Source organism: Corvus kubaryi, unplaced genomic scaffold, assembly GCF_017639235.1.
Source record: "Corvus kubaryi isolate FWS band 111438036 unplaced genomic scaffold, C.kubaryi_AGA036_p1.0 37308, whole genome shotgun sequence".
In the NCBI taxonomy this organism is placed as follows: Eukaryota; Metazoa; Chordata; class Aves; order Passeriformes; family Corvidae; genus Corvus; species Corvus kubaryi.
Window position 1 is genome coordinate 2328585 of NW_024581096.1, and position 20962 is coordinate 2349546.

Consider the following 20962-nt stretch of genomic DNA (forward strand, 5'->3'; position numbering starts at 1 on the left):
GCGGAGCACGATGGAAGTCGTAGTTCTGCGGCTCTGTAGTTTTGCAGTCCTGCGGAGCGGCGCCTGCACCCGCCGGGGTGGTGCCTGAGGCGGCGGCGGTTCCCCTCTCCTTCCTGCGGAGCCACGCTGCTCCGCCCTCCCCGAGATGGCGGCCCTGGCTATAAACAAGGCCGGGGCCGGGCCGGAGGGTGGCCGCGGGCCTGGGGCTGGCGGTCGCGGCCCGGCGGGCGCTACGGTGAAGGTGAGGTAGCGGCTCGGCCCAGCCCCTGTGGCGGGGCGGGTGGTGCCGACCGAGGACGGGGCGTGGGAGGCCTGTAGTACAGGAGGTATCCCCTGGGGTCCTGGCTTATGGATTGGTTTGGGGATTTTTTTCTTTCTGAATGACCATCAGTTTTGCTTTTCGGTAATAGCTTGAGATGTTCCGGTCCGCAGCTGTTTGCTCCCACTAGCTTGGTGCTGCGTTTGTAGCTTGCTAAGTGGCTCACTTGGTATGACTGACGTGTTTATGAGCATCAGCTGCGAGGGGAAACTGCACGAGCCAACACTCTGCTCTGGCAGGGTCTTGCTCGCCTCTTCTCTTGCGAGGATGTTTCTGCTGGTTGTGCCCCTTGACCAGTAGGCTTGTCTTGTGGCGGTGTGTTAAATGAAGTGGGCAGGAACTAGTGGTGATCAGGCACGATGCTGAGGAATTAAAATATTCTGTTTGTGTCTAATTATTTATTTCCTTTTAAAAAAATCGGTAGCATGATCGTTAGTTGTGTGCATAAAGCAGAATTACTGACTCAGCTTATGTGCTGTGATTGCATGAATTTCTGTAAAATAAACTGTCATATGGCTTACTGCATGAAGTCTGCTTTTTATTTAGCTCAAAACCAAATGTGGTCTTTTTTGACTTACAGGTTCTTGAGTGTGGAGTCTGTGAAGATGTATTTTCTTTGCAAGGGGACAAAGTTCCCCGGCTGCTTTTGTGCGGCCATACTGTCTGCCATGACTGTCTTACCCGGCTTCCCCTTCACGGCAGAGCAGTTCGTTGTCCTTTTGATCGACAAGTTACTGAACTAGGTAAGAAAATACAAGTTTGACATTCTTGAAACATCTCAGTCAAGGATATCTAGAAGATAATGCTAGACATAGATTTTTAGTGCTGCACTTAGTGGTAGTATTTCCAAGTAATGAATGTGCAGTGCTCCTTTTCATTTATAGAAGTTCATACCAGTGTTAAACACTAGTAAAGTAGTTATCTTAGGAAAAGAAAGGGAATATTTTGCCTCTATGTTCTTGAGTCTTGGCTTGTGCACTTTATACCTTGAAGTCTTTTTGTACACCTATATTTACAAAGGGACAACTCTAATGTTTCTAAGGGCTCCTGAATGAGTATTAGTTTCCTATTGTCCTAAACACTAAACCTATGCAATTAAATAGCTTTTTTGACAGACATATTTGTCTGAATTCATGATGAAGTGACCTAGGGGGAAGGATCAGTGATAGCAAACCTGGTTTTTACTATGTTAGTTACTTCTATACATGCAATAATTGGTAGCAGCAGGCTATTAACAGGAATTTCCCTACTCTAAGAGTGTCTGCACATGGTATTTGAAAGAATAAGATGCAGCTTTTTTCTTTCCGTGGAAGTTTTTTTTTAGGCAAAAGATGGCACAGGCACATAATTTCTTCAGAATAAGAATTACCTAGTCAACATGGGGATACAGAGAAGACAAGTTATCAGAGGAACCTGTAACAAAAAGAACTTGTTAATAGAACTGGCTCCAGCAGCTTTGAATAGCACTGGAGGAAAAAAAGAAAAACTGTTGAAAGGAGAATCTTTAGAAAAGGAAATCTCTAATCTGGTAAACCATAAAAAAAAAGTTTAAGTATCAAATTCACTTGATTTTGCAGTACAAGAATCTCCTAAATTGTAGACCAAGCTGCAAGGAATATTAAGGCACTCTGCAGGATGTTTTTGTGGAGATAGGAATCAGGAAAAGAAATATCAATCTCATTTGAAAGAGGGAGGTGGTAAAGTATGAGCATCATGAATGATTGCCGATCTAGGAGAGCGGTTAAAAGAGTAATGGTTTTTTTGACTTCTTACCTATGACTGCACAGCTGCACAAGATTTCTTAAACTATGCTTTTGGAGAGAGAATGTTAGAGCACAACGCTCCGTCCTGTTGTTACAAAACATTTTTGTCTAAGAGCACTGCTTTTTTTTATTGTGATAGGATACTTGTTGCTTCTTAGTTTTTATTGTGCAATTTTTCCCAGGCATCTGAAAGCATCCTATCTTATTTTTTGGTGTGTTTCATGTTTGGTGAAAATGAAGCTTTACAAAAACATGTACAGATTTTTTTTTTCATCTTTCTGAGGAGCTTTCTGAATGCAGTGAAATGTTATTAAACCTCCAAGTCTCCTGCAGTTAGGAAGAGGGATAAAAAGCTTCAGGTTCTTTTTATATTGAGTATAATAGACTTACATCCTGCTGGATAACACTAGAAAGAGGAATGCACTGTGATCAACAGTTGCTCACAAAAGTAATAGGTAGAAAATCTTAGCAAAACAGCTTGAAAGTAAAAGTACTTCTGTGAATAAAAATGTTCTGCCTGGTGATCTGAGGCAGGGGGAGGTCATAGCTACTTTTAATCTTTCCATATCCAACAGCCTTGAGAAATAATATTGCTTCTAGGATATAAAACCAGGATGTTTTGTCGAGTGAAGCTCGTCATGGCTCTCTTTGAGACATCTGTACATTTGTGACCTTGCTCTAATCACCTAGTAGTTGCTGCTATTGGTTAAATTTGCTGCACTTGTAGTTCTATTTTGTTCTAGAGCTTAGGAGCTGGGAGGGACAACATGGGGCCCAGGGGAACTTTTCATACTTCTCTCCCCTCCATTTGAAGATATGAGAAAGCAAGCTCCATGTTCACCCTATTGCCATTCTACCTTATAATTAATTTAATGAAATAATCCTCTCTAGTATCAGAGAGCTGTTTAGTACCTAAATTTTGATTATAGGACCACTGCCAAGATAAAATTCTATTGAAAGAAAAGCTGTAAAATTAGGACATAAAGCTACCTGTGCTGAACACAGTTTCTTAGTCAGTAACTATGGATTTTATGGAGACTTTTAGTTGGTTATTTAACCTATGGTTACTTTTTTTCCTTTACTCTTATTAGTAAAGCACTTAATATTATATTCTTCCAAGTTTCCTAAGTAATCTTGGGAACTTTCTGAAATAAATACTTTGGGATCTGTATATGGATAGATGTAGCTGTATTTTTTGGAACTGAATTCTTGGTTTAAATTTACAAGGCTGTCTCTTCTTTCTGTGTGTAACCGTATGTGAGGGCTGGGTTAGAAGTACTTTGTGAATCAGGATTTTTGGAAATACGTGTTCTACAACTGAAAATTGAAATGTTGTTTACATGCTTAGCAAAATTTTCTAATAGTTCATAAAATCTTATTACAAGAGAAATTATTTTGTAGTGAACAGATAGGACTAAAGCCTGCCAAATCATTCTGCATTGCAGAATAGACAAAACATTGATTTTTGTTGGGTATTTAAGAATTCAATTGGATTAACCTTTTTTAACCAAAAAGGTGCAATGGAAAAGTTCATTTGATTTTCAAAATTTTTAAATCTTAGGTTCTGGAGATTGTTGATTCAGACAGTTTATATGGGGAAAAATCCAATAAATGGTGTCTGTAGAAAAAGAGGCTGCTCTTAAAGCTTTTCCTCAGAGTATGTTTGGTTTGGAAGAAAAGACAAATAATTTCTTGCAAACTGCTTTCTCTTTTCCTATGTTGGATTACTAGGGGTTTTTTTTGGGTTTTTTGTTTGTTTTTGTTTGGGGTTTTTTGTTTGGTTGGTTGGTTTTGGTTTTTTGTTTGGTTTTGTTTGTTTGTTTTTGGGGTTGGTGTGTCTGTTTGTTTCTGTTGGGTTCTGGGTTTTTTTTTTTTAAATAAATATGTGGGCCAGGGAATTTTTAGGAAAAATGTGCTTATGTTGCAGCTTTGGAGTTTCTCTCTTACTACAGAGCTGAAATTATTTTCTATGATTAAGACTTGTTCACATAGATTTGCAGGTGATAGCATTCTTCATGCTGATTGGTGTTGCTTACATTTACACATGCCTTTGCTAGTGTCTGAGTGCCAAGATGAAACTTAAAAATACTGTGCAAGAAAATCCAGTTAACCATTCTCTCAAATCTGTTTATACATTTAGACAAAAGTTGTTCCTTTATCCCTTTCATTATTTATAATACTTCTGCAGTCAAGATTCATGCTTTGAAATTGATACTTATATTGTTTGCTGGAGTCAGTCTTAATATCTTCACTCTGTCACTATCTTGCTCCTGGCTGACACGTTTCCTGCTATTCATGTCTTATTCTTCTTTTGAGATGACAATCAGAATGTGTAATGATTTTTGTAATGGGCACAAACATGCTTTGTAGGCACAAGGATGAGATCACTAGACTCTTTTAAGTTTGTGATTGAAGCAGAATTTGAGGTAAAGTCCAAATGATTAAACGGATGTATTTATACAACTCATGTTTTAGTGATTTTAAATACAAGATAAACACTTGGTCAGATGTGTTGAAAATGTGTAGGTCAAGTACATAAAAATTTTATAGGTAAATTTAGAGTAAAAAGGAGCAAAGTCCCCTTTTTGCAAATATGTAAACTTCATGATAGATACCAGTGAAATGAGACATGACTTTTTTATGAGAATGCATGCTTACGACAAGGTAGCCCAGCTAGCTGATCAAGGGAAGCCAGTTGATTTGATCTTTTTGGATTTCAATAAAACTTTCAATACTGTCTTTTACAGTGTCCTGCTGAACAAAATGTCCAGCTCACAGCTGGATAAACACATAATATGTTGGGTGAGCAACAGCCTCATGGGTGAGGCACAAAGGGTTACAGTGAATGGGGTGACATCAGACTGGGGACCTGTCACTGGAGGGGTTCCCTAGGGCTCCATCCTTGGCCCTGTGCTCTTCAACATCTTCATAGGTGACTTGGGTGCCTGATTGGGAGCTATATGAAGTTCCCAGATGATGCAAAACTGGGAGGAGCTGTTGACTCCCTTGAGGGCAGAGAAGTCCTGCAGAGAGACCTTGGCAAATTAGAGGACTAGGCAATCACCAACCATGTGACATTCCACAGGGTAAAGTCCCAGATTCTGCACCTGGGATGGAGCAACCCTGGATGTACAGACAAACTGGGGAATGAGAGACTGGAGAGCAGTGCCATGGAAAGGGGGCTGGGGGTCCTGGTGGATGGCAAGTTGAATGCAAGCCAGCAGTGCCCTGGCAGCCAGGAGGGCCTGGGGGGCATCAGGCACAGCATCGCCAGCCGGGCAAGGGAGGGGATTGTCCTGCTCTGCTCTGCACTGGGGCAGCCTCACCTCCAGTGCTGGGGGCAGCTTTGGGTGCCACAGGATAAGAAGGACAGTACTAGAGAGTGTCCAATGGGGGGCATGAAGATGGTGAAGGGCCTTGAGGGGAAGCCTTATGAGGAGCAGCTGAGGTCGCTTGGTCTGTTCAGCCTGGAGGAGACTGAGAGGAGACCTCACTGCAGTTACAACTGCCTCGTGAGGGGAAGAGGAGGGACAAACATTGATCTCTTATCTCTGGTGAGCGGTGACAGGACTGAGGGAATGGCCTGAACTTGTGTCAGGGGAGATTTAGGTTGGACATCAGGAAAAGTTTCTTCACCCAATGTTGGGCACTCGAAGAGGCTCCCCAGGGAAGTGGTCACAGCACCAAATCTGCCAGGGTTCAAGAAGTATTTGGAGTATGCTCTGGGGCGTACAATGTGGTTATTGGGAATGGCTTGTGCAGGGCTAGGAGTTGGACTCAGTGATCCTTGTGGGTCCCTTCCAACTCAGGATTATGTCGTGATTCTGTGTTTTACAGGATGCTTGCTGGTTATAAATTCTGTTTTACTAGATTAAAATTAGCATGTAAGCTTTGCTTGTTTTTTATCTGTGACCAAGATGGGCATGTTATACAATTGCTAGTGCTTGTATGAGCAAGTGTCATGATACATAATAGAAAGAATGTAAGAGAAGCATAAATTTGTTTCTCATGACAGCGTAGAGTTATGAACCAGAAAAGAAATTCAGATAGCTACAGACTTATCTTTTCTGATCTTGTTGCTTACAATTCAGTAAATTAGCTCTGTTTTGACTTTCCCTTCACTGCTAGACCTGGAACAGAGCTAACGTGATTAAAATCAGATACAAGGTGTCCAGGGTTTTTAAAATAAATATTAAAACATGTGAAAGAAAAGACTTCTATAAGAAACTCTGTAGTGATTGAGTAGCTTCTTTCTCTCTCAGCCTTACCCAGTATTTGCCTTAAAGGCTTAGACAATGTTTGCTTAAAGACTAGGAGCTATAGTCTCTTCCTGAAGTAGGTTTACCCTTTTGGTGCGTGTGCATCCATTTATACTGGGCTATAAATGGCTATCTGGATTAGTGCATAATCTGAAAATAGGAGGTCCGTGTTAGTATCAGCAGTCATTACATTGGTGTGTTGTTAATGTATTTGTATGCTGTAGAACCTGAAGGTTGTGCACAGTCAGATTGCTGTGGGAAAGCGCTAAACGCTGTAGAAGGGAACCACATAGCCACTTTTCAGTGCTTTGTTTTCTGAGAGTTAGTCTGTCTAGATACATATTGAGCAAATCCAGACTCTGTTACCAACTGTTTTGATGTAAATTATATTCTAGAAGTGGATATAGTGCTCTGTATTTCTTCAACTTGTAATAAGAGGTGACTCTTCTTTGCTCTGTGTTAAACAGTGATCTTGCTAGGGGTGCTCAAGCTAAAAAATTACTAAGCTCTGAAGTTAGAAAATATCAAGGCAGATGACTTGCTGATGCTTAGTGTAATTGTGGAGGGACAAAACATACCTTCTGTAAACTCCTTCAAGATCTGTGGTAAATAAAAGTTAAAATATTTTGTTAGTTTGTTTTCAATTTGTATTGTGAAGTGCACTGATCTTAGATTGGGTGTTGGCAATGTAATGCTTCTCTGTAGCAGAGAAGGCTTCCACCGTGGAACTGATAACTGCAGAGGTCACTGATTTTAAAAGTGCTGACTCCTTGCTTTATACCTAACTTCAGAGTTACTAACCAGTGCTTTCATAGGCCCATTTATGGAAGCAGCAAATGCATGGTCTTTACTGTAAGCACATTTTTTTAAACAGGTTATCAGTGTTGTTTTATACCTGTTGAGGATGTTGGAAGATAGTTAAAAAATGCTCCCATTTATAGCTAGAGGAAAACAGTAGCATCCATTTGCCTGTAATCTTTCAGGCACATAACTTCTCAGTGGCCAAATTCAAAATAGAGTATTATGGGCTATAATTTAAACTGTGAGGAAGATGGACTATGGAAGAAAGTTTAATGAAGTTAAACTGGAAGCTACATAAAGCAGTGAGGTATCCAGTGTGGTTACTAACTGGATATTTCCCGTAACTACGTAGATGTTGTCTGTCTGGTCATTTAGAACTGCACTTTCACTCTAAATGATAAATCAAAATCTATGGAGTGTTTGATAAATCTCCATACTGAAGACAGAAGACTTACTGTCTGTAAAGGATCAGCGAGATGACGCTGAATTCCAGAAGGATGAAGGGTACATACTCCTACCAGACTGCCACAGGGCAGCATAATTCAGGAAAACAACATGGGACAACTCTACAATTCAAGTAGTCTGGGCTCTCTGGGAAAACACGTGGGAATACTGTTTTCATTCGTTCGTATAGATAGCTGGTGTGTAGTGTGCACAAACTGAAACACAGAAGTTTTGTCTGCATATAAGGAAACAATTTTGAATGTAAGAGTAAGAAAGCTATGCCACAGGTTGCCCAGAGAGGTGATAGCATCTCTGTCCTTAGAGATCTTCAAAAGATGCCTGGGAGTGGTCCTGGGCAACCAGCTCTAGGTGACTTTGGCAAAGTGATGTCAAGAGGACCCTCCCAACTGCAACAATTTCGTGATTTTGCTATGGCTAAAAAGTAATGATTCAGTGCTCAGAGATGATGCTTGATCTCTTGAGCCACCTTTTCCTTGCAAGAGAGAAAATGTCATTAAGTTTATGACAATTATGCTGAAAAAAAGTCAAGGGATGATAATTCCTTGAAGAAGCAACCACTAAGATTCTCTCATATGCCATGTGGCCTATACAGATACCTTTAGCAGCAGTTATTGGGATGCAGTTCTGATTTTGGTTCTCATGTCATTGCTTCATGTTAACTTCTACAAAATCAGGATCATAGAGGAGTAGACATGGATTTCTGCTTTGCTCTATGGAGTATGAGTGATCTTCCTTTTTATCAAATAGTGTAGTACATTGGGTTTTCTTTATGAATATTGTTTTAACTCAGGTTTTGCTGGAATGCTGCAATAGGTGTTGCATTTTGTGATTCAGGGAATAAGGTTTGTCAGTAGGGAATTCTTCATGGCTTCCATTAGTACAGTAGAAATGTTCACTGTACCTCTGAAAATAATAATTATTATGGTACACAGTGTTTGTGTGTTCCTTGTATTCTTTAGTTGTTAGCTATTGCAAATTAATTTACAACTATTTTTACTGAGTTTCTCTAAATTTTTAATAATCTTGGCATCTTTTAAGTAGGGAAAATGTGCATAAGTATTAAATAGCTCAATGATCAAAGGAAGGAAGAGGATGGAGTGAGCTTGCAGAAAAAATGTTAGTTGTATCTCACTTTGTTAATATTAATGTAGTTGATGTGATCTTAATGTTTGTCAGAACCTCAACTGTAGTTTGTATAATTTCTCAAAATTACATGTTGAGATTTGTGTTCCTCTCCTCCCCTTTGTTTAACTCTTTGTCAAAAATAGGAGATTCTGGTGTCTGGGGATTGAAAAAGAACTTCGCTTTGTTGGAACTCTTGGAACGGTTGCAGAATGGACCTGCTGGGCAGTATGGGACAGCTGAAGAAGGCATTGGTCTCTCTGGAGAGGTACTGAGTTTTAAACAAAAGACAAAAAAAATTGTTATGTTTGCTAGAAGGTATCTCTAAAAAGGAAAAAAAATGAAAATCAGTTCTTTGCCAAATGTAATTTCACCAATAATACTATTCATTTCTTCTAGTATCTAGTACTAAGGCTTCAGTTAATTGCTTCATAATTAAATGCTAATTTAAGCAGAAAATAAACAGGTATTAGTAAGTATGCGTACTATTTCCCCCTCTTTTTTAATGCCTTTAGGATTTTTAGAAAAGGTTACTCATTTTGATATTTTAGTTACAGTGGTATAAGCACAGTTTTCTAAAACTCTTTAGGAATTTATCCTAAAGACTTCAGCTCTTCTTGTCAGTAGTTGCCTTTTAGTCATTTTATTATATCATGTAGTACTTCATTACCAAAACTAGCTGCTTTTATCATCTCAGTATTAAGAGCTGGTGTGCAAAATATCTTGCAGTACCATTCTAGATGTAGATAACTTTCCTAAGTGTTTATTTGACCATTGGTATTCTGGTTTTCTGTAACCACTTCTCTGTTCTGTAATGACTGCTTTGGAGGAAATTCCTGGAGCCAGATTTATTTTCTCCTCCAAAACTTTACAACTTGCACTGAAGCTTGGATTTATAAAATCACTGAACACTATAACCTTTTGTTTTTTATAAGTTTATTGAAAACTTGAAATGAAGTTTCAGAGTAGTCCAAATATTTATTAGTGTATAACTTTTAAAGAAATCTTACATTGTTGACAAGTCTTCTGATTTTTCCTCCGTTATTTGGATTATGTGTTAACTACTTCAGTTTTGCCTGTTTTTTGTTGTTAGAGTATCATTCGTTGCGATGAAGATGAAGCCCATGTTGCATCTGTGTATTGCACTGTTTGTGCCACTCACCTGTGTGCAGACTGTTCCCAGCTTACTCATTCTACTAAGACTCTAGCGAAGCACAGGCGTGTACCTCTTGCTGATAAGCCTCATGAGAAGACGATGTGCTCCCAACACCAAGTGCATGCCATTGAGTTTGTTTGTTTAGAAGAGGGCTGTCAGGCGAGTCCTCTCATGTGTTGTGTCTGCAAAGAGTATGGGAAGCATCAAGGTCATAAGGTACTGCTAGTAATTAATTTCTAGTCATGCCGTGGGGTGGCTTGCATAATTATTTATCCAATTAAAGTACAAAAGGTTGTCAAGAAAGGAGGGTAGACTCTTGATGTGTCTTCATCCCATTCTTTCATTTTCCCTTCATGTCAGATAGTTGCCATGGTAAGATGAAGAAAAAAACTTAGAACTCAGTGAGTTACTAATGTGTGTATATATATGAAGGACAGTCCCTTTATCTGCTGCTTTTCTGAACTTCTCATAATATTGAGCCATCAGTTTTAAAAGCTGTTTTCATAATGCAGACACTATGTACACATCACATCACTGGTGCAATCTAACCATTCTTCTTTTTTTATAATAAATTATGATAAACAGGCAAGTTTTTGTTTACTTGTGTAATTGCTAGATGTCTGAGTTAGTTTCAGCATAATTTCTAAGTCCTGATTGTATATTTAAATTGCAAGATGGTTTTAAGTTCTTATTTGGCTTTCCTGTATATATATATGTGAATATATGCCCATATACTTGCACATGTATATTAAATATGTAGTAAAATAGAAAAGATTATTAAGGAAGATAGTTATGATTGATATTTAATATGTTGCTTTTAATTAATAGCACTCCATCTTAGAACCAGAAGCAAACCAGATTCGTGCATCCATTTTAGACATGGCTCACTGTATAAGAACTTTCACAGAAGAAATCTCAGATTATTCCAGAAAACTAGTTGGAATTGTTCAGCATATAGAAGGAGGAGAACAAATAGTTGAAGATGGAGTTGGAATGGCCCATACTGAACATGTATGCTTTTTAAAAATTTTTATTTCCCTCACGTGCATAGATTATTTGCTTTTTGGTAATAACTAGGATAAGGAATTTCTTTGAAAATTATGCACAGGTTTTCTAGAACAAGACTTAAAGTTCTTTTATCTAGCAAGTCAGTATTGTGGCTTAGTTCAGCAGATAGGTGGGAACTTGTGTGTTACAATGTTTTTAGGCTACATGAAAATATGGAGGCAGTGGGAAAAGTCGTATAACTGCTAGTGTAAAGATTGTGTATGCTCTCAGGTGGTATGGTACTACTGTTTTCCCTGGTCTTTTTTAGTAAGGTGTCTATACATGCAAACGAGCTACTTGATTATAGGAGTAACTTCTTGAGTGGTCTTGGTATTATACAGAAAGTCTTACCAGCCCTAGCTGGGACTTGAACTGTGATGTAGCCAAGCAGATGCAAAAATAAATTAGAATCTGGAATAAAATCTAAGATGTGATTCTGGAGTCAACTGGTGTCCTTAATCTCTTGGATCTTCTTGCTGCAACACTCTAGGTACCAGGAACTGCAGAGAATGCTCGCTCATGTGTCCGAGCCTATTTTTCTGATCTTCATGAAACCCTTTGTCGTCAGGAGGAAATGGCTCTAAGTGTTGTTGATGCTCACGTGAGAGAGAAGTTGATTTGGCTAAGGCAACAGCAAGAAGACATGACCATTCTCCTGTCACAGGTTTCAACGGCTTGCCTTCACTGTGAAAAGACTTTACAACAGGTAGGCTGGCAAATGAGCTGCAGTGTATGGCAATATACATGGAGCTACAAATTAAGTTTAGACTACAAAAAACCAGGTTAGATGGTACTCTGCATTATTTTCTTAAAAGATTAAAACAATCATGATATAACATGAGATTTAAGTATTCATTGCAAGGGAGTGTTAGACAAAAATAATCAGTACAAAACTGTAGACTCCTCCAGTTGCTGGAAACCCTGTGGCATGACTTTTCTGGAGTAAGTTCTGGTATTTGTGAGTTTAGTGGAAGGACAAGACAAGACTGAAGCAAAAAAAAACCCTACAGAATTTATCGGAAGGATTTTGCAGTTGCAATTACAAGTATAGATGTTTGAAGCTGGTAGTCATACATGGCTGGTAGGAGAAAATGTTTTGGGATTAAATCTCTTCCAGTAGCGCTTGTAACATGGGTAATTCAACATCTTAAATGTATGAAGAAAGTGGCTGTGTGAGAGTATCTGACTGATCCTTTATTCATTCAGTTTAATTATTGGAAAAAGTGAATAGTATGTGTAGCAAATAGTAAACCAAGTGTGAGAAGCTACTTCATGAATGTGTTATTTGTACTTCTTCTTTCCAGATTTGTTTAGAGCTTGTGTTTTGTTGCTTAGTCAGATTTAGCTATACAAATGTTCTGATTATGAATGGGTGGATACTAATATTTTCCTCTTAAGTGTGTTGCTGTATACTGCAAAGTACTTGCTCTATTCCATCTGTTGGAATCATATAGGAAAAAGATAAATATTCTTTGTGTTACATTGTTATTGTTTCTCATAATTTCTCATAATTTGTATGGCTTGTAAATAAAGTTTGTTGGTTTTTATCTTTAACCTGCAGAACTGTTTAGTTTCTATTAGTGTTAAGGAAAAATGTTAAGATACTCATATTTGTATTGCAATTTAAAATAAATCTATTTTGTAAATGTTAGTTTATTGAAGTAGAGTATTTCTGTTTAAAATGTCTTCTTTCTAGCAATCATATCTATATTTTATTTGGGGTTTTTTAAAGTAAATTGCTAAAGGAAAGGCATACTTCTGGTTTTTTTGTCTGTTTAGGATGACTGCAGAGTAGTGTTGGCCAAACAGGAAATTACAAGATTGCTAGAGACATTACAGAAACAGCAGCAACAGTTTACAGAACTTGCTGATCATGTACAGCTGGATGCTAGCATACCTGTCACTTTTACAAAGGTATTCTTAATCTCATGGAAGTACAGCTTTTGACTTTATGATGTCCCAAATCTAATTCAAAATAAAGCAGGAATAACGTATGTACATTATGATGCTGTATCTGTTGCAACAAGTTGAAGCAATTCAGTATCAGTTTGAGCCACAGTGTCTTATCACAGCATGAGTGCAATGTGGTATTAGAGCAACAAACCACTGTGCTGTTATAATTAGGGCGAGAAATGTTCATTTGACATTGACCACATCAGTAACTTTTTGCTTTTTAATATGTTGGATAGCATTTGTGAGTTCTAGAAACACCTTTCTTTGGAAACATACCTGATTATTTCCTGACAATTCCTCACCTATTTTAGATGTAATACTACTATTATAACTTTCAGTTTATAATGTTAAATATTTCTCTCAGTTCATTAAACGGTCAGTTGTTTTGCAGTTGCTTCATATTCACTGAGAGCTTAGCTTAGACGTGGTTCATCTTCTAAGTAGGTTTGAGTTTTATTGCTTCAATATAATTTCAGTACCACTTTCTTTGAAAGGAATGAAATTATTCAAAGTTTGATAACGGTACTTCTATTTGTTGTGTATATATATGGTATTTATTATTGAAGATAGTTTCTCATAGGCAAGTAAATAAGTTTGAAACTCAAGGAACAAGAAGTACTTTGATATATGATTTTTTGTGGTTCTGAATGGGTGAAAGAGGAAGAGGATCTATTGCTGCTGAGACAAAAATGAGGACTCAACGGTAGTTGTTGAAGCATTTACTGTAAGGAAATGAATGCTTCCATGGGGATTCTATGTCAGTTCTTGTTGACTTAAGAAATTAAATCTTCAAAATAATTTATTTTGTAACTTCAGTATAGTTGCATTAACATGGAAATACAAAATTTTCACTTCTGCCAGTCTCTTTCCCATTCACCAGAGACCAGAGCTGCTAGGGCCAGGGAAACCTCTTTTGCAAACGCTCATTATTCCGTGAAGCAGTAATTACAGAGAATTCTAATTAATTGCCACAAACAATTCCTCACATGGTTTCAGCCAAGAACGATGAAAGAATTGAAATTTTATCAAATATAGACATACTATAATGAAACTGGCTGACTTTCTAAAAGACATGTAGAAGACTCAGGTGGAAGTTACAGGTTCATGAACTACAGAGTATTGGATATTTTTTGTTTCTTTTATTGCTGAAAGTGATTGATGATTGTGCCTTGTACTTTTGGAGATCATCCATTTAATCATTTTAGAAATGGTGATAAAATATGTGTTTTAAACATAAGGGTTTTCTGGATTGAATTTCCTAGATTTGCTGTTGTTTTATGTATGCTGTTTCTTCCAGGACAACAGGGTACATATTGGACCAAAAATGGAAATTCGGGTTGTTACTTTAGGATTAGATGGAGCTGGCAAAACAACTATTTTGTTTAAGTTAAAGCAAGATGAATTCATGCAGCCAATTCCAACAATAGGTTAGTAGCTACAATTTAAATGTAATGACTTTCCCGAATGTATGATTTATCTACTGATTTTGGTTATTTTATGTTCATACAGAGTAGGACTGTAAAACTTAAATATTTTTATTCCAGGTTTTAACGTTGAAACAGTAGAATACAAGAATTTAAAGTTTACTATTTGGGATGTAGGAGGAAAACACAAATTGAGGCCTTTGTGGAAACATTATTATCTCAATACGCAAGGTAATACTGATACAACTCTTCAACTGCATTTTGTCTTCTAGCTTGTGTTTCAGAGCCAGAAAGATTATTAATAGAAATAATTTATGACAGTAGAAAGTTGTTCATCTAATGCAAAGTACAGCTGTTAGGTTCATGAGCTAATAAATTTTAATCCAGTTGGTCATAGTGTCTACTGCATGATAAAGATGCATTCTCCATAAATCCATCAGACAGTTCATGGAGCCAAACAAAATTAGAACCTCTGTTAAATTGGTTCTAGCTGACAACAGACAAGGTACAGCGTTCCAAAGTCTGCATAGTGAGAAGCGGTACTTGCCAGGTATGAAATACAAATAGCACTTGAAAATACTCAGCTTTTAGGAGCCTTTAGGTAGCAACTCTAAAAAATTCTACAAAGTTCTGTAACTTTTGACTTGGTATTGCAGTGTAGTATCTGATTATAGACTAGATTACTGATTCTGAAAACATTGATATATATAGTGCCAACTTAAAAATTCATGTTGTCCTTTTTTAAATCCTCCGTAAGTTTTTTCCAGTTCAGAAAGAAGTTCCTCTTGATTAATTAATTCACAATTACTTGAAATACTTAGGAATTACAAAGACCAGCTCATGTGCTCTTTGTACATTATTTCAGCCTTAAATGCAAACTTTAACATCTTAAATTATTCATCTTTTCAAACTCCTAAAAATTGTATTTTGGGATTTCTGTTATCCGCTTAAAACATACTGTGTAAAGTAGTGTGGAATCATGCCTGCCTTGAGGGATTTTATGTTGGACAGAAAGCTAGACAGTTACCCTGGTAAATAACTGTAGTCGGTTTTATTTAGTTTTGGTGTTGGGGTTTTTTCATTGCAAAATCCTTGATTTTAAATTCTGTCCTCTGGCTCTGCCCCCTTGACTTTCCAGTCTTTCTGGCATCTTATTAACTCTCTCTAGTGGATAGTAAAATCTAATGCTGCTGTGTTGGGTCCATGGCCATCTTCTCTGGATTGTGTAGTCTGTAGTTGAAGCAAGCTATGCTGATTTGGCTGAACCTGTGAGTATTACAGCCCATTAAGGGGAACTGAAACAGTCATATGGGAGTTAATGGAGTATAAATGGATCAAGAAATGGTTTAAACTGAGATGCTTAATCCACACATAGTAAATCTGGTTTTAGACCAAAGTAGTTAAAATATCATGGCCTTTATATTAGACTAGGAAAAAAAATCAGATATTTTTTTCCCTATTTTAGGATGAATTCTAGATTTCTATTTAAAATATAAAAGTATGTAAGGAATTTCTCAGTCATCCTGGATTTAAAATTGAAGTTGCATACTGCTGAGAAACTTCACTTAAGAAGCTTCTAGAAAAAAAGAATTGTGTAAGTTGAAAGCTAATTTTTCAGAGTTTGTATTTGAATGTGGGTAAAACATTTCTCTTCTTCTTTCATAGCGGTGGTGTTTGTTGTTGATAGCAGTCACAGAGACAGGGTCAGTGAAGCATACAGTGAACTTGCAAAATTGTTAACAGAGAAGGAATTGCGGGATGCCTTGCTCTTGATCTTTGCTAATAAACAGGTACTTGTGATTTGGTTTTACTCTTTTCCTCAGCTTGTCTATCAAATTCCAACCTTCTGAACCCACTGTTGTTGGTAGGGAGTGCTAATGTGGAAAGCATGAAATGTAGATGTTTTCCTTATGTATAATGCTGATCAAATGTTGGTGCTAAGAGTGCTTAGTAGACTGAACAACCAGGGGTTTTTTATGGTAACAAGTAGTAAATGCTTAGCTGTTTGATTTTTCTTTTGTGTTTGAAGAGCCTTTATGTGATCTGTAGCTTCAGTCTAAGCCAATAAAATGGCTTCAAACATACAGAAGAATAATTGAGTCTTTGTATTTGATTCTGTTGCAGGATGTAGCAGGTGCTCTGTCAGTGGAAGAAATCACAGAGCTGTTGAGTCTCCACAAACTCTGCTGTGGCCGTAGCTGGTATATTCAAGGTTGTGATGCCCGAAGTGGTACAGGACTTTATGATGGATTGGACTGGCTTTCAAGGCAGCTAGTGGCTGCTGGTGTCCTGGATGTGGCTTAACTTTCCGTCAGCTGGAATTTAATGTTGTAGTTCATGGTTTTGTTTTGTTTGCACGATTTAGGGTGTTGTCACCAGGTCTTCCCTCTGAGAAGGGGACTTAAATATTAAGTTGGTGGTTACAGAAAAATACAAGCCTTTGTCCTAGATAGTATAATTGGTTCACTATACTTGTGTCATTATAGTGTTTTTGAAACTTGATACATTTACATGTAGTGGGAATGGAAGAGTGTTACAAGGATGCCTTGAAATTCCTTTTGGTGATATTGTTACAATTTAAATTTTTTCCCTGATAAAATATGCATTGGATTTCATATAATAATTATAATGAGGTTACAGTAGTTAATTGGTGTTACAAAAATTCTGAATGGTTTAGAAATACTTTCCCATTAAGCTGTTTCAAAATCCATCTCAAGTTTATTAGTAATAGTCAGCTCTATTAGAAATAAATGGTGCTACTCTTTAATATCTAAAGAATCCATAGATCTAAAGATGACATTGAAACTTAAATGCAGCTACACCATGTAAAGAAAATGCTTCCCTTATTATTTATTACCCTCCTTGTTCGTTACAGGAACACAGCATAACTGCACAAAGAAAACTCAGAATGGAGAAAAGTGTTGCAGAGTGAAGGGGCTGTGTCATTGTTTAGCAACTTGTTTTATGTTTTGGGGGCAGGGGTTAGTTGGGTTTTTCATGCTGAATTATTTATGGACATACTACAGTGATACTGAGGTGAAAGTGTTTTGTGCATACTTGGGGACAAAATCTGCCTTTAGAGATTAAGTTTACTCCTCAAGAAGTCAAATTAAATTTAAAAAAAAAACTTCTTAAAGAAGTAGTGTGGTATAATATCCAGCTATGTGCTTTTATGTAGAAGTCCTGCTTCCAGATTAAGGTAACAGCCTTAAAGTATTCAATAATGCAATGTAAAACCAGTGTACACTAATTATAAGTCTTACTTTAGAAGGGTAGATGGTAAAATGTGATACAAACCTTCCATAATTAGATTCTCAATTTTTACTTTATCTTCTACATGAAACTGTCAACAATGCCTCTATTTTTGAAGATTACTCGTTCACAAACCCATGAAATACGGGTGTAGTGCTGTTTAAATTTAGAGAAGGTTGCAATGACTTAGTGATCTCTTTTTCTACTGGACATGCAACTCTGCGAACAATTTTATGTGTCTGGTATGCACACCAGAATCTTCTGCCCTTCTCTTTAAGTCCATGGCCACTGCCAATTGAAGAAGCTGTGCCATGGATCCTCTTTGTGTTGGTAGAGGACCTACAACGAGTGTGAGCAGTAGATCAGAACTCTGTATCATGACTTTTCTTATTGGAGTAGAGGTGAATCAGAAGAACTAGATAGTGCAAGTGAACAGTGTTGTTTCACAGATGTGGAGATGTTTTTGCCACACTGAAAAGTGTTTACCTGTGAGAGCTCTGAACCTCACCTAGCAAAGAAAGTGTACCCCTTTATCTGTGGCTTTGCTTTCATTGTATTATTAGGAATTTTATGCTGTTTTCCTACTACATACCTTAGGTAAAGCCAAGAATGTATAAACAAATAATTTAGTACATTTGCACTTTTCTTCTAGAGGAAGCAGTTAATGTAATTACTTCCTCATAATGACATTTGTAGTATTCTTATAACCTAAATTTCATTAAGTTATGTTAAATGCAGCTTCAGATTCAGCAAGTCTGAAAACTTGAATAATACCTGAAGGAACACTAAGCTTTAAAGTCGTTCAGTGTTTGTGAAGTGGTCTTTAATGCCTACACATGTATATAGGTACTGAGATACAGGGTATACTCTTTCTTTAGATAACCTGATAAATTTGGAAATTGTTTATAATAGAGCGAAAGGTGGGGTTTTTGCATGTACCAAACTTAAAATTGTTCATCCTTCCCAGGCTGTAACTTCTTGCGCAATACACTGTTGGTGGCTGTGACTTGAGCATCTCCTTAGCCTGTTGTGCAGAGCAACCCCTCACCTAGTTAGGGCTGACTGTCCCTTCACAGCTCTTTTTGAAATATGAACAAGTTCTGCTAAGTATGGTAGATACCTTTTCCTGTAATATTTTTAACAGACAACATGCATTCTTTAGAAAAATCCCGATCTAGTTTTATTTTAGCTGGCTTAGGCTTCAGTTACATATGCTGCTCAGTATGGTTCTACTTCAAAATGTTCAAGGTGACTAGTTTGTATTTTATGTAACATTAAATTTGAGGGCAGAGGAACAATTCTCACTTACGCATATTTTTGAGTACAAGTGATTGCTTGTGACACATGGAATGCTACCATGAAAGTGTTTTAAAATTGAATTTATTTAGGATGACTTGAAGTAAATGTGGAAGTGTTGCATTCGTCTGTGAACTTTCCAGTGTAAAGAGTACACGAAGAGGTTTATTGATATTATACATTAATACAACATATAAACTGTTTCAATTATAAATTTGAGCTTGTTTCATTGGTTTTACTGAACTTTAGTTTTTAGTGTACTGACTTATGCAATATGTAATTGGAATATTTCCTCAACTAGAACTCACTAAAGCATTGCTAACTGTTTGGAAAGACTGAATAACTTTTCAAAGGATTTTGACGTAATTTTGAAATTGAGTAAATGCAACATCCGGTGACTGTGTTGTGGCTTTCTTTATAGAACTTCATCTCAAAAATAGTATGTCTAGGTTAACTGAAAAGTCATGTTTTATCACTGATTCTGTATTCTACCTTCAAAATTGTGGACCATGAGGGTCTAGTTCCAAGAGTGTTGAGTAGATGTGGATGTTACGTAAAGATTCCTTTAAAGAAAGGGCTCTTTTAGTAGAAACAATTTGTGAGCTGCTGCAATTTGCATTGCCCAGAAAATAATTTCTTTTCAATAAAAGTATGTAAAAGCTTGAGAACTAACTTTAATTATCTTGTCTTTTTGTTTTCATTTTTTTTAAGGTCATCTCAGAATAGAGGTGTGCTACATTTAACGTCCTACAGAATTTTTCTAACTGATCCTTTATCTCACTAAAGATAAACTTCCTTGTGGTAGCAGCAACTTCAGAGGGAATGAATTTGATTATCATGCATCATATCTCAATTCATAAATGAAGTTACCAGAATGGTAAACTCCCAAGTCTTCTATGAGTGCAGTGGTGTTATGTGAACATAAAGCAGCCATGATCAGTGTTAGTGTTTGTAGAGTAAACATAGTTTAGCATAGTAACAGGACCCTTTCAAGCCAGATTCACAACAGCTTCAGGAGTTGTTGGAGCTTTCAGTGAGAACCTGCTGTTTGTAAACAGAGAAGGATGGGTGAGTGATGTGATGTTTGGAGGCTGTCTTGGGCAAAGTGATCACAAAATGAGATTTTCCTTCTTGGAGAAGTAAGGACAGGGGTCAGCAGCTCTGCCACCTTGGACTTTCAGAGGGCAGACTAGGGCCTGTTTAGGAATCTAGTTGAGAGAGTCCTTTAGGAGGTAGTCCTCAAGGGCAAGGGAGTCCAGGAAGGCAGAAGGAAATCCCAGAGGTGCAGGAGCAGTGTCTCCCCAGGTGTTGAAAAATGAGGGCAAGGAGGTCAGCCTGGCTCAAGAGAGAGCTTTTGTTGGAACAGGTGGAGAGAGATTTTATAACCTCTGGAAGAAGGGGCAGGCAAAACTCAGCAGGACTACAAGGATGCTGTGAGGTTATGCAGGAGGAAAATCAGAAGGGCCAAAGCCCAGCTAGAACTTGGTCTGACTACTGGTGAAAAAGACAATAAAAAATGTTTTTGCAAATACATCAGCAACAAACTGAGGGCCAGTGGGAATCTCCATCCTTTATTGCATGCAGGGGGAAACAGTGACAAAGGTTTAAAAAAGGCTGAGTACTGAATGCCTTCATTTTAAGACACCAAGACACTACTAAATCATTTACCAACAGTCCTGGCTGACTGGGGAGGTGACTACAAGTTGGCAACTGTAACACCTATCTACAAGATGGGTCTGAAGATGAATCTAGGAAACTACAGGTCAGCCTAACCTTGGTGCCAGGGAAGGTCATGGAGCAGTTCATCCTAAGTCCCATCATGTGCAAAATAATCAGGGTTTGGGGCCTAAGCCAGCATGGTTTTGTGAAATGCAGGTCCTGCTTGACCTTGATGGAGCTAAAGCATGACACCAACCTGATCTCTTTCTATGGCAGTGTGCCACTCTTAGTGGATGAGAAAAGCCTGTGGATGTTGTCTGCTTGGACTTTACTAAAGCCTTTGACACTCTCTCCCACAGAATTCACGCAGAGAAACTGGCCACTCATGGCTTGGCTGGGTGCACAGTTCATGGCTTAAAAACTCTGAATGGCTGGGCCCTGAGAGT

At 37.7% G+C, this 20962-nt stretch overlaps 1 protein-coding gene across 2 annotated transcripts; it reads left to right on the forward strand.

Annotated features, from left to right (window-relative positions):
* Positions 1 to 41: 41 nt before the first annotated feature.
* On the forward strand, positions 42 to 19535 carry TRIM23 (tripartite motif containing 23). 2 transcript variants are annotated; one of them, XM_042028235.1, is made up of 11 exons: positions 42 to 241; positions 900 to 1062; positions 8876 to 8997; positions 9823 to 10101; positions 10714 to 10896; positions 11423 to 11638; positions 12712 to 12846; positions 14183 to 14312; positions 14430 to 14540; positions 15975 to 16099; positions 16434 to 19535. In XM_042028235.1, exons 1-11 carry the CDS (start codon positions 146 to 148, stop codon positions 16611 to 16613), a joined length of 1740 nt encoding a protein of 579 aa, XP_041884169.1. In that variant the 5' UTR covers positions 42 to 145; the 3' UTR covers positions 16614 to 19535. The 2 variants fall into 2 exon arrangements, with proteins under 2 accessions (XP_041884169.1, XP_041884170.1); XM_042028236.1 differs by lacking the exon at positions 9823 to 10101.
* Positions 19536 to 20962: the final 1427 nt, after the last annotated feature.

What these genes read in the sequence shown, in the direction of transcription:
- TRIM23 (XM_042028235.1), top strand. Translation starts at nt 146, where the DNA reads ATGGCGGCCCTGGCTATAAACAAGGCCGGGGCCGGGCCGGAGGGTGGC. An exon ending in CGGCGGGCGCTACGGTGAAG is followed by an intron (nt 242 to 899) that starts GTGAGGTAGCGG and finishes TTTGACTTACAG; the next exon opens with GTTCTTGAGTGTGGAGTCTG. An exon ending in GCAGCCAATTCCAACAATAG is followed by an intron (nt 14,313 to 14,429) that starts GTTAGTAGCTAC and finishes TTTTTATTCCAG; the next exon opens with GTTTTAACGTTGAAACAGTA.